Below are 13,681 nucleotides of genomic sequence, written 5' to 3'. Positions count from 1 at the left end.
AATGATGCCATACTGCCATACTGTTAGCAAGTTTCAAGACAAGTACCACCTTCCACCCCACTACAGCTCGATGAGTCTCTGAAGTAGCTTCCATGGAAGCCAACATCCACTGTTTCTCTGGTAGTGTTGTATTAGCCTTGTTTGGAACCTCACTCTCCGCTATTGGCTCCGAGATGAGCTTCCGCTGCAATGGACCCCGCGAGAGGTCGGTTCCGGAGAAAGTCCCAAATGATTACCCCATTCCCATATCCAAAAAGTAATGGTATTCTGAACAGATGTTTGCAAAATTCTCGGAAAGTAAATATTAAGCGACGGGTTGAAACAACTGGTTAAATAAATCGCTTCTTTAGTCAGCCTGTGCCATGTTTTTCCCATTCAACACTCGACCGTGAGTGTCGGTACTATGTCGATGCGGCTGCAATGGGAAAGCACAGGATGTCTAAATACATATTTTAACGGTTGTCTCACCCTGTGAATTTAGAGACTATTTTGCAAAGATGTGTTTCAATCTTAATGGGGAGGCAGTGGCTCTGGAGGTAGAGTGTCCGTCTTTGAATCTGACGGTTCCAAGTTTCGATTCCTGGCTCCTCCTGGCTAAGTGTCAAAGTGTCTTTGAGCAAGACACTGAACCCCTAACTGCTGCCGATGACCAAGTTGGTGCCTTGCATGGTTTCCCTCCCATCGTCAAAGTCCTTCCAGCCCGTCTATCCACCATGGGGTCAAGAGCTTTCAGCCGCTCTGGAACTCCCTCCCCCTGATATTAGAAACATGGTCTCAATCACCACATTACAAACCCACCTGTTTAGGCAGGCTCATGCCTGAGCTCTGTGTTTTGTGCTGCAAGCTGTACTATATTCTTTGCTTTTAACTGTATTTTGTATTAACTGTTTTACCTTGTTGTACGGTGACCTTGAGTGCCCTGAAAGGCGCCTTATAAATAAAATGTAGTATTATTATTGGTGTGTGAATTTGATTTACATTGTAATGTAAAGCGCTTTGAAGAAAAGCTCTATATAAATGCAGTCCATTTACCATTTACTCTACCTTTTTACATTTTAGATAAGATGTGCGGAAAAAGGTAATCACCGGGGACTTTCGCCAGACCCGACCGAACCTTACTATATGTTGTTTCACACTCTTAAATGTCTGTCTGTACGCTGTTGTATGCTTTCCAGGCTGGACTCCTCTTCACGAGGCCTGCAACCTTGGTTACTATGATGTGGCTAAGGTTCTGATAGCAGCAGGTGCAGAGGTCAACACCCAGGGTCTGGATGATGACACGCCCCTCCATGATGCTTCCAGCAGCGGACACAAAGATGTGAGTTCCATACACTTCACTGTGTGCTTAGCAGTACACTTCACTGTGTGCTTAGCAGTACACTTCACTGTGTGCTTAGCAGTAGTGTCAAAAAGTGCCAAATCAATTCAAATTAAAAGACCTGAGGTCGATTTGACGAATGCCTTCTAAACAAGTAGTCCTCACTCTTTTAAAATGACAGATACTTTCCCAGTTTTAATGGGTTAGATCAACTTAAAAGCTTCGATTTGGTTACGTTTTTCAAAAATAGAAATGTATAAAATAGCCAATTGGTTTGTGAGTTTGTAGAGCTTCTACTGGACCCTTAGCTTGTAGGCACCCTCGTTCTGCTAATTTTCTTAAAGTTTTCACCTCACGTTCATGTTGGATGCCAGGTTGAAAGTGTGTTTTTTAAAGACCTATGGATTGCATAATAATGCTTCTACAGAGGTGCCAACTGTTACATTTTATCCGTAGCTGTTGCCGATTCGACCCATTGCTATGGCCAACTTGATCACAAAAGCTGTTTTTCTAGTTTGCCAGTCCCATTTTGTCCACCTGTCTAGTAGGAGTTACACAGTTATGCATCCATTGCGAAGTTGAGATCATGACTGACTCATGAGCTGTCGCTTTTACTGTTCAAAATCCAAGTAAATATAGCCATGCGTTTTCAATATCTGTTGGTACTGACCTAAAATGTGCTTTTAAGCCAAGTACGAAATTAAGTAACCCTATGCTTTCAACATGATGTACTATTAGGAATTAGCAGCTCAAAACATGTTATTTAATAAATCTGATATGATACAATTAAAATTGGGTGTTATTGTCAATCACTATACTGCGACGAATGCACTGCTATGATTTGAAAACACTGCATCGTGGCTTGTGGTTCGATTTATGTGTTGAAAGGGAACTTGCTCTTAGGCCACATGGTCAGCCCTGTGACTATTTTAATCTTCTGCAGTTCCTGTATTTTCAAACCCATTCCTGTTCTTCGCTCAATTGCAGTATTCCACATTTATCTCCCCTCCTGTTATCATCCAATGCAGATCGTGAAGTTGCTGCTGCGACATGGCGGTAATGCCTTCCAGGCTAACAAGCGTGGGGAGCGGCCAGTAGACGTAGCGGACTCCCAGGAGCTGGAACGGCTGCTGAAGGGAGAGCTGCCCCTATCGGACCAAGAAGACAGCTCCTCGGGTACACAATCTGCACCGACTCATTCACTGCTTCTCAATTCTCAAAGCTTTTCAGGTCAAGGAAAGGACCCCCAAAGTGAGTGGTACTGTACTGTACTCCTCCCTGGCGGGTGGGCAGGTGTGCGTGTGTACTCTACTGGCCACTTAAGACGTTGCAGCTACATACACAATACATACACGTACAGTACACACACATACATACACACATGGCTCCTCATAGGAGTGGTGCTAGCACCACTAAAAAATATAACACACACACACACACACACACACACACCGAGGATCCCTTGGGGTCCCTGGATCCCACTTTAAGAACCAATGGACTAATTAGAGGAAGTCGACCCCTAAATATCTTTCACATTTTGTAAAATATACAGTATACGATATATTCTTCTGGGAATACTTTTTCACATTTTGTGAATTCATCAGCTCATATCTCATAGCCAAACTCTGAGATCTGACAATCCTTTGGAGAAAGTCGATCAATTGAGAGATTCACAGGGAAGCCATGCCAATAGTATTTCCCATCTTGTTTAGTAATCTTATAATTCTGTATACTGTACAGGCTACCAAAAGAGCATTACAGTGCAATGCACACAGTAAAATCCTTGGTATTCATTTGGCTGCTGCAATAGAGCATATTTTATCTGATACTGTATAAGCTCTTAATAGAATTGCATTTACTTTGGATCGCCCACTTGGTGTATCAGTAGTACCTTATTATGTGAGTAAGGGGTAATATTCTCTGCAACATTCTAATAATATATTTATGTTTTGTTGTACAATGGTGTCCAAAACAGTTTGATCGTTTCATCTAAGCAAATCTTTGAGGCAACAATTGTGAAAATAGCCGATCTACAAGTTCACAACGAGCTTGTAGATCGGCTATTTTCACAATATTTATCTGTGGAACCATTCTGTTGTTTGTCTGAGTGGGGGGTCCCCAGTTCAAATATGAATACTTTAGGGGGCGTCACAGCCTGAAAAGGTTGAGAACCACTGATATAGATTACCTGAATATTCCTAAAATTGCTAGCCTACCACCTTGATATAAAATAAAAATGTTGTAACTTGTAGTGCGTAACCTTATGTAACTATTCATTGATTCACTCTTATACCCATTTGGGAAAAAAGGAAAGAAATCACACCTGTGTGAAGTCATTGTGAGTGTTTGCTCAGACCGAATTATTTTTTTAGGGAACATTGGCTAGCCCCTCCTATATACAGGTTTAATGTTTGTTTTTAGTTAAACAATCATTAAAAACGCCATTGACAATGGACAGTTTATTATTATATTAATGAGTCTTTACTTTTCCCTCCATAGACTCTGAAGACCCTCCATCAGTGAACCCCTCCAGTGTAGATGACATCATGGAGGACTCTGAAGGCGAGAAGGACTCGGACGGCAAGCCAGTCGCCATGAAAGCCTCTTCATCCGTGTCGGGGCTGGATGAGTATGAGTTCAAGGATGAGGAAGAGGAGGAGGACCTGAGCAAAGCCCTGAATGACAGGCACATCCTCCGGAGGGAGCTACGACAGAGGGAGAAGGAGGAAAAAGATAGGAACCATGTTGCAGGAAAGCAGGGTGGCAAGGGGGATACCTCATCTTCCTCCTCCAAAGCCAAAAAGCAAAAGGCGTCTCGTGTCCTGCACTGCAACTCAGACACGTCCAGTGACGAGAACGAGAATGTGTCCGAGAAAAGGAACTCGCCAACCTGCTCTCAGAGCTCGGAGGGACTCAAACCAGACGCTCGGTCTAAAAAGGAGATCGTAGAGCCACAAAAAGACAAGGGTAAAGTGAAGAGGAAGAGCAAAAGCCAGAATAAGAACAAAGAAAACCAAGAGGATGGAAAGGAGAACAGCAAGGCTCTGGTGTTCTCTGTCGCCACAGTGTCTGACACCACGGACAAGAGCCGGGACGAGGACTCCTTCAAGATGTCATTCAGCCCCAAAGACGACTCGTCCGTCCACCTCTTTCACCTCTCCTCCGTCAAGTCTCCCAAACTGAACCACAGCCTGTCGGACAAGCAGGCAACGCCACTAAAACAGGAAAATACTAAGATCGCCATCAGTGACAGTCCCTGTCCTATGGACGGTATGAAATACAACCACTACACGGACACAGATTACTGCACTGAAGGCTCCAGCTCCAAGGGATGCAAGCACAAGGAAAAGAGCAAGCACCAGCAGAAGGACCCTAATGTTGACGCCGACGATGGCGGTTCCAGCCCTTACAAGGAAAGCAGCATAGGAAACAGTTTAGACAGCGCTGAGGGCATCTTACGGAAGACCGATGCCGACGGCAAAGTAGTGAAAAAGCATAAGCTAAAACACAAGGAGAAAGACAAACACAGGAGGGAGTATGATGCTGAGAGAAGCCGCCACAGGCCGAAGGATGCCAGGAAAGACGGCAGCCACAGGAATTTAGAGTTTGACAGGGAGTTCTGGAAAGAGAATTTTTTCAAAAGTGACGAGACGGAGGAGCCTCTGTCAGTGAAAAAAGAGAGCGAAGACAACAGCCTTCCGCAGAAGACCTCAGACACTTCCCTGGTCAAGGAGGAGAGAGGCGCAAGAGAAAAGCACTCTGCCAACAAGGAAAAGAAGCTGAGGGCAGAAGAGCGAGAGAAGGACAAGGCTGTTAAAAAGGATCGCAAAGAGTCCTCCGGGAAGGAGGAGAGGGGTAAGGAAGAGAGAGCAGACAGCCACGGCTCAGCTCGGATAACAGAGGAGACGCCGCAGCTGAACACCGGCATGAAAGAGGAAGTGGAAGAGAAACCCATCAGCGCAAGCACAGCTGATCAAGACCAGCTGGGGCCTTCAGAAAAAGGCGCACGCGACAAGGCCGACAAGAGGCTGCCTGGAAAGGAGAAGGAGGGAGAGAAGATGGAGCGAAGGCATCCTGACAAAGAAAAAAAGGTCAAAACGCAGGACCACTCTGACAAGGCCGAACCGCAGAACTTAACAGACCGCTGGAGGGAGAGGGAGCGAACTGCAGCCAATTCCTCCCATGCACTTGGTGATAAAAACCACAGAGAAGGCGAGAAGCTGAGATCCTTGTCCACAACAAAAAAGCACGACGACAACAGGAAAAATAAAGACAAGCTAGACAAACGGAGTGATAGAGAGAGGGAGTACAGTGGGGGGGAGCACAGAGAAAAGGACAGGGCTAGCACTGACAAGAAGGGTAAACCCCAAGATAAATCTACAGATCACTGTAAATCTGATCGCTCCAAAGACAAAGACTGTGATAGGAAAAAGAAAGACAAACTTAAAGACGCGGCTCTGTCCTCCAGTTCCAATCTGAAGTTGCTCTTGGAAGACAAGAAGGGCTACGTTTCTGAAAGCAGCAAGGCCATGCCCACAAAGTCAAGGGAGGAGGTCTTGAAAACCCCAGAGAAAGACCGTGAGAGGAGAGAGAGAGACTCTGACAGACACAGAGACAAGGACAGGCACAAAGACCGCTCTCAGCCGCTCAAGGTCACTAAGCCCAAGCCCAATGAGACGGAGGTGGACAAGGTCAAATCTGACAGGGCGAAATCCTCATCAGCGTCACGAGACACCCGGCCCAAAGAGAAAAGGCTGGTGAATGATGACTTGATGCAGACGAGCTTTGAGCGCATGCTTAGCCTCAAGGACCAGGAAATCGAACAGTGGCATCGAAAGCACTTGGAGAAAATAAAACAGAAGGAGCGTGAAAGATTGAAACAGCGGCCTGCGGCAGACCTAGCAAAGACCAAGAGCAAAGACAAGGCCAAGACTGAACCTTGCTTGAGCAAGGATCTGCTACGCTCAAAAAGCTCAGAAGTCTCCGATAGCCACAGCAGAGACGCCAAGCCAGTCAAGGACAGCACTGGGTCCAGGACAATGTCTCTGGATGGTAAGATCCAGTCATCCATAAGTTCAAAGGTCATGGTGGGTATGGAGAACAGCATGTGCCGGTCGCCTAGGCCGGATAGCGAACGGGCTGGACACATGTCCAGGTCTGTCTCTATGATTTCGGTAGCCAGCTCGGAGGACTCATGCCAAGCAACGACGCTAACCCCAAGGCCCTTCGAGTATGACTCCGACATCAACCTGGAAGCCTCAGACTCACAACCTCCATTCCTCCAATCTTCCCTCATGGTGCAGACGACAAGGTCGCCATCTGTTCATGATAAAGAGTGCAACAGTCTTCCAGATGTGCCACAGCAGAGTAACTGGACACCGCTGTCTGGCAGACACGAATCTCCTTACCTTAGGGCTATTCTGGACGAGGACATCAACTCATCACCTATTGATGCTAAGCCCACTGAACATCCACCAAAGGCCAGTGTGTCTTTGCAGCCAGCAGAGGAGACGAGAACGGCACAGGGCCCTGCAGATACGGAGGAGAGTGTCATCAGTCATAATGCTGATGATAATAATTTGACTCAACAAAATGTGAAGTGTGATGTCGATGCTAGCTCTGAGAGGGAAGGGGCCACTGTTGGCAATGGTACGCAACACATGTCCGCCAAAGACCCTCCAACCATGGAGCTCGTGCTTCCTCAGCCCAGCCTTCCCCAGGCTAGTTGTCCCCAGGCAGAGTCAACAGATCAGAAACCGCTTTCGATCCCTGACCTTCCTGTAACATGGGAAGTCCAGTGTCTCCCCGTGGAGAACGCCAGTGCGGAGTCAGAATGTAGTACAAAAGACTCTCCTTCCGATCCACCACTGGTATCGGCAGCTTCTCTGTCTGCAGAGTTGGCAGCTTTTAACAATGCAAAGACACCCTCGCAGAGTTGTAGCCAAACGAGGGAACCCCTCCCAAGTGCCAGTATGGAGAGCTTGCATGAGTCAGAATCTGTATCTGCACCAAGCCCTGACCATAAAGAGACTCCTGTGGAGAGTGCAGCTAGCAACGGCACTGAAAGAGTAGGACAAGACATCATAGAGACTATTCCGGAAGGCTACGGATCAGAAACGATTGACACTCCTGTGCCTTCTACTAGCACACACATTCCCAGCTCCAGCACAGAGGAATCAATGCCAGGCGTTGACAAAACTAACTCTGATGTAAAACCTTCCCACGAGGACGTAGATGTAACTAACCAAGATGGCAAGAAATTAAGACCTTCTGTTGACATTGGAGGTTTCTTTTGCAGTCTGCAGATGGACAGAATGGACAGCACCATGTCAATGACGTCAGTCATCTCAAACTGTGTGAGCCTCGAACAGAAATGTGAAGAGAAGGCAGATGCTCCACTGAGCGCAGAGACGAGTGCTGAGACCCCTATGATGACTGAGTCTTCCTTAACCGAGGTCAGCCTGGTTTCAGAAAATGCTCCCGAGGTACAATCGGAACCCTGCTCCGAGCCGATGGATATATCCCCTGTTAAGGAGCAACCTGAGACGTCACTGTCTTTTGCTGCAGGGGAGCCAGGTCAGAGTACTGTCCAGGTGTTGGCTCAAGCAAACTCTAGTTCCAATTCCTCAGGAAGTTCCTCCCCGCAGTCAGGAGAACGGGATTCTGATTCCTCCGGTGCCAAGGCCAAGGTCCGCTTAGCGTATGAGGAAATGGATTTCCCTGTGCAACATCCGCGTAAGAGGAAGATGGCCAAAGTCATCGCCTCCCAGACTTGTTCTGACACTGAGCAGGGAAAGGAGAAGGAGGAGCAGTCTTTCGCTGATATTGTGGACTCTGTGAAGCTGGAAGAGATAGAGCCCTACCAGACAGAGAGAGCCAACCCTTACTATGAGTTCCTGCACATTCGCAGGAAGATCGAGGAGAAGCGCAAAGTGTTGTTAAGCGTCATACCACAGCCGCCACAGTATTATGATGAATATGTGACCTTCAACGGCTCCTACCTCTTGGATGGAAACCCGCTCAGCAAGCTCTGTATACCAACAGTGAGTCTTCCCTTTTCCCCTTTTCTTATCCATTGGCATTTTTCATACATTGGTATTTGTTTTCTCCTGCTTAAATTTCACAGAGGATGCGGTATACCACATGGGCACAGTTCGGTATCGGATAGTGTCAATTAAGTTGTCTGCCACAAACTTGTGCTTTTACACCAGATTGTGTAAATTACCCAGTAGTTAATTGTGTTGGCTTATTATGCCTGGCCATCAGGCACCTAACTAGGGGGAAACATTCTATATAAAGATTTGTATTTACAGACTAATCCTTCTGTTAGTCTCCATGTCTCAGGCATATGAATCCTTAAGTAATGTTGAGCCATCCAAATAATATTCAATGAATTGTCTACATAATTGACTGACTCTCTCGCTAATTGTCTACTGAATTTTCAGTTAAATGTCTGTTTATTTTGTCTCTTCTTTACACAGATAACTCCTCCGCCATCATTACCGGATCAGCTCAAAGAGATGTTCAAACAGCAGGAAGTTATCCGCATGAAACTACGTCTACAACACAGCATTGAGAGGGTATGTTTGAAACTGTATTTCCTTGGGTATTTTCACTTTATGTAGATGGTGTATTGTTGATTGACAAAATACATAATACCGTACAGGGCTACATGAACATATATATTTGTACATATCTGTCAAAAGGATAAAACGCAAAGCTTGAGAGCTTATTTCCATTGTGGACAACTAAGACTCAAATATAACACGACAATATGGAACTTGCTATAACTCGACTCAATTGATGGTTATAATGGTAGGATGAGGGGTGCGGAATTATGCTCCAGCTGGATCTCTAACTATGGACATTGGAGCGATGTGGTCATCACAGTAAACATTCAGCAGTCTGATTGAATTAACATTAATACATCACTTTGCAAGATGGAAATGAAAGGTACCTAGTACCTTATCATGCTTGTAAAATCAGTTCACACAAAAAAAACATTAACCATGTGAACCCCCTAGTGTTCCTGTTCTAGGTATAAACAAAAAGAAGGGGAAATAGTCTTTACTTTAAAAAGTACAAATACTGACATGGTAGGTCTTAGGACGTTTCGGTCCTAAGACCATCAACACTGTTGAACGAAACGTCCACTCTGTGTCAAAGACAATTTCTTCCATCCAAAGAGCCTCATTCTTCCTACAGTGTGCTTATGGACTTCCATGCTGGCCTCTCACACCTGTTTAACAGCCCTATAGTAAGCCTAGAGTTTACAGCGCAAACTTTGGTATGTCATAATAGGCGAAAATATAAGAGAATGTTCTGCGGACATTCTGCAAAAATAGGTAAACATTTGGCAAAACATTACAGATCTACAAGCTCACACAATGTGTCTTAACATTTTGCGAGCTTGTAGAGCTGCTATTTTGGCGATTGGACATACAGTGAAGTATAGAGGGTTTAACTGAATTAATTAATTTCCCTCCTCAGGAGAAGCTGATCGTTTCCAATGAGCAGGAGGTCCTGCGGGTCCATTACCGGGCAGCAAGAACACTAGCCAATCAGACGCTCCCTTTCAGTGCGTGCACCGTTTTATTGGATGCTGAAGTGTACAACATGCCTCAGGATGTCCAGGCAAGCAACACAAAGTCACTTGTTCATCCCACGTCTTTTAGATAGTGGCGATGACCACTGAAAACTCCAGAGCTAAAACAGACACTGCAGCAGATGTTCTAGATAATGCAGATGTATTTAATAACACATTTGATTGTGGTTTGATGCGGCAGCATGAGGCTGATGATCCTGCTAATGCAGATGTGTTTAATAAGGCAGTGTCTGATTTGATTTTGCTCGACAGAATGAAGAAGGCAAAACGTCTGTGAGGGACCGGTTTAACGCCAGGCAGTTTATGTCCTGGTTACAAGATGTTGACGACAAGTTCGATAAATTGAAGGTAAGCAATGGTGATTCACATCTCTGTTTTCTGGCAAATCTATTTTTATTATTGGCCCATGCCCTGACAGCTTTCGTCATGTTGTTTCCATCCCTTTCAGATGTGTATTGTATGCACTATTATGTGTATCATGTATTTCTATTGACGTTCCATTAAAGGTACAGCATTACTATAGAATATTCTAGAGGACAATATCTTTTGCCTGTTTTTGTTTTTTTTATGTTTTTTTGTGGCTTTCGCCTTTATTTTATTTATTTTAATGGATGGACAGAAAGTAGGCTGACAGGAAATGGGGAGAGAGATGGGGGAAAGACATGCAGTAAAGGCCGTCGGGATCGGGAGTCGAACCCGCGGCACACTGCCAGAATGGCTTACAAGCCAAGGTGCCTGGACCACTAAGCCATGGCCCAGGCATCAGTTGCCTGTTTACATAATATATAATGGTAACAGGTACGGTCGCCCCTTTTCCATCTCGCCCCACTACTCTACCTAGCTGTAAATATGTTGTTGTTGTATGTTGGTGATTATATAAAAGGTATCATATTAATTTATCATTGTTAAGTTCACTCTGTATATCCACGGGCATAATAGCATGATGATGCCATTACAAAACATGAGCTACATGGAAGAAATGGGTTTAATAAAACGAAATTAACTGCTAGAAGGTCCTAAATTAACTTCATTAAGCAGTCACCGTCTCTATCTCATGTTGTTCTTTTTTAACTTTAGTATAGAGATCGACTACTATACAATCAAATAAATCTATACAAGATAATTTCAGAGAGTGAGTGAAATACTAAATTAGCTGTTAACTACATTAACATTTTTCGCGGGGCCGAGTTGGTAAAGGGGGGAGTCGTCTGGTATTCAATTTAATTATATAGAAATTACTTTAGATTGTTACGTTAGAAGATGTATTTGGAGTTTCGCCCCCTTGGCCACCCTGGGAGTACAGACACTCCAGGCACCTAAGGCGACAGTACAAGCTGGAATCACCGACCGGGCAGGGACCAGAGGCCTCCTCCCCGAGTTCCCTGCCCAGGGAAGAGCACTGCCTGGCGGCCAGGCAGAGGAGCTGCGCCGCCCTGGAATTCTCTCTGGCACCAAACCGTCCACTTTTTAACTCTGACATTTTGATTTTTTCGGACGCAGCTTGCCCACAGATTAGACAGGAATTTTGAAATTCCAAATGTGTAGGAACCCTACCGGGAGGTACAAAAGAACGCATCATTATCCAACACGCTTCTCAATTATTCGATGATCAAAAACGTAATTGTTTTTGCTAAGAAGATAATGGCCGCCCTATTAACACCTAGAACGCCCGGGGGTATTTGTAACCATTAAATCAGAATGCCCAGTGATTTTGTTTCTTCAGGGGCCATTTCAAGGTGCACAAAGTGCCATCTTGGATGTAGCTGAAGTAGCTAAATGTAGCCAAAACACCCCCGAGACGATCGACAGCAACGGGAAGTATGATTACTTCTAACGCGACAGGACTGCGATGGGCCGTCCAAAACATAATCTTTGGTTAGAATTGGATGGATTGATTTAGATTTTAGATTCAGAGTTCTTCACGTTTGAAGATTTTTTCCTCTCATCCACTAAAATGGAGGGGGACCACTTTGGATGACGTCCCAACCAGAAATGACATCGAATGTTGCCTAACAGGCGCTCCCAGGCTGTGGAGCGGTGCGCTCGTTTATTATATTAATGTTCCGTCCTGTGATAAATCTCCGTCCTGGTTGACGAGCGGAATTATTTGATAGGACGGAGACTGTTTATGCCGCTCGGAGTGTTAAGCTACATCATGTGTACGTCTTGTGAAGTGGCTGAGTGATGATGTTGTGTTCCTTCCTCCACAGACCTGTCTACTGATGAGGCAGCAGCACGAGGCGGCCGCCCTCAACGCTGTTCAGCGCCTTGAGTGGCAGCTCAAGCTGCAGGAACTGGACCCGGCCATGTACAAGTCCACCAGCATCTTTGAGATCCCCGAGTTCTACATCCCGCTGGTGGAGGTGAACGATGACTTTGACCTCACCCCGATATGACACGCAAGACAAAGACGGGACAAACAATGCTCCCTTTGCGGTGTCACGGCAGAGGTCTCCCTCGGCAACGTTCTTATGGAAAATGACATGAAGCACTTAACGTCAGGAGTGTGTGAGAGTGTCACAGAGAGCACTTAACAAAAGCGAGCATTTCCCTCCAGAGCGCTTAGGGTAAAAATAACAAGTTAACCGCCTTCCGCACGGATGGGACCCTCTTCCACAGGCGGCAGACTGACCTGCTTGCATATCCACAACGCTACCATGCCCTATTGGGCCTTACAAGGGGTCCAGCCCCCAATTTTAGCCCAGGGACCAGTGTCCGATGTCTGGGTAAAATGAGTTGCAGTGATAGACAAGAAGCACTGAGGCCTCCCTCCATAACTGCCTGCTATCGCTCTTCATCAAGCAGGGTCGCAGAGCTGAAAAGATTTCATTTCTTTGTTCTTTTTATTTTATGGTTCATTTTGTCCTTTTTTTTTTATCCTCAAGTGAGTGTTCATACATTATGTACAGACTGTGCTCTTAATTTTTAACTTATTTTATACATACAGATTGTGCATTTGTAAATAGCCATTGTAATTATTGTTTTGAACTTGTAATAAAAAAGCAAAACAAAAAAGGTAATAGATATTTTGATTGTAAAACTTTTTGTTCTGTCTCATGTTTTAATGGACCAAAGTTGGTTTTTATATTGTGTCCTATTGTCCTTGATGTTTATTGTTGTTGGCTTAAATCTTAAGCATGTGTTGGCTTTTTTTCTCTCGTAGCATTCTTTCTTTTTTTTTTACTGTTTTTTTCTCTTTTTTTTTCATTCAAACACAACACAGCTGGTGTTCCGTTTTTGAATTGCGATTTCAATGCTGTGCATGCGTTGCATTGTTTGTACTTTTATTTTTTTCCTGAAAAGCTGTTCTGTGGACTAATTGTGAGGTTTTAACTGAAGTGTTCCAGCTTGTTTTTCGTTTCGTTTTTTATTTTATTTTATGCCATGGTGTTCTGTCTTTTCGCAGCCTCACTCCTTGTGTGTTGTCCATTGTGTCTTGCGCACATTAAAAAAATAAGAAAGTTTGTTGTGGCTTCCAAGGAGGAAAAACATACTTTTACAGTTTCAATGTGAGATCACAACAAAACCTATTTTTTCAGCATAATGCCTTTTGAACGATAGTTCTAAAAAATATGTCTATTTTAATATTTACTTGTTACATGACATGTACATATTTGTAATATATAATTGAATAAATTTTATTGGTTGTGAAATTCAAACAAGTGTCTGCATTTTAAATACATATATAATGCTGTAATAGGATACACTATAGAATACAAACGAAGGAGCTTAGCGCTGTGTGTGTATGTATATATAAA

General features: G+C 44.5%; 1 protein-coding gene across 4 annotated transcripts in view; it reads left to right on the top strand.

The window, feature by feature from the left end:
* The window catches only part of ankrd12 (ankyrin repeat domain 12), a 48,673-nt gene extending 35,094 nt beyond the window's left edge, over nt 1-13,579 (top strand). For 2 of the 4 annotated variants that reach the window (XM_080779200.1, XM_080779199.1), the window contains 7 exons: nt 1,176-1,318; nt 2,347-2,494; nt 3,818-8,361; nt 8,800-8,898; nt 9,809-9,952; nt 10,176-10,271; nt 12,134-13,579. In XM_080779200.1, coding sequence (XP_080635326.1) covers nt 1,176-1,318; nt 2,347-2,494; nt 3,818-8,361; nt 8,800-8,898; nt 9,809-9,952; nt 10,176-10,271; nt 12,134-12,319 — 5,360 coding nt within the window. In that variant the 3' untranslated portion in view covers nt 12,320-13,579. Of the gene's footprint in view, nt 1-1,175; nt 1,319-2,346; nt 2,570-3,817; nt 8,362-8,799; nt 8,899-9,808; nt 9,953-10,175; nt 10,272-12,133 lie in introns of all 4 variants that reach the window. The other 2 variants (XM_080779198.1, XM_080779197.1) reach the window with 1 other exon arrangement.
* Nucleotides 13,580-13,681: the final 102 nt, after the last annotated feature.

This window comes from Protomyctophum bolini (assembly GCF_963924005.1).
Source record: "Protomyctophum bolini genome assembly, chromosome: 12".
In the NCBI taxonomy this organism is placed as follows: domain Eukaryota; kingdom Metazoa; phylum Chordata; class Actinopteri; order Myctophiformes; family Myctophidae; genus Protomyctophum; species Protomyctophum bolini.
This window is presented reverse-complemented; position numbering and strand designations above follow the sequence as displayed.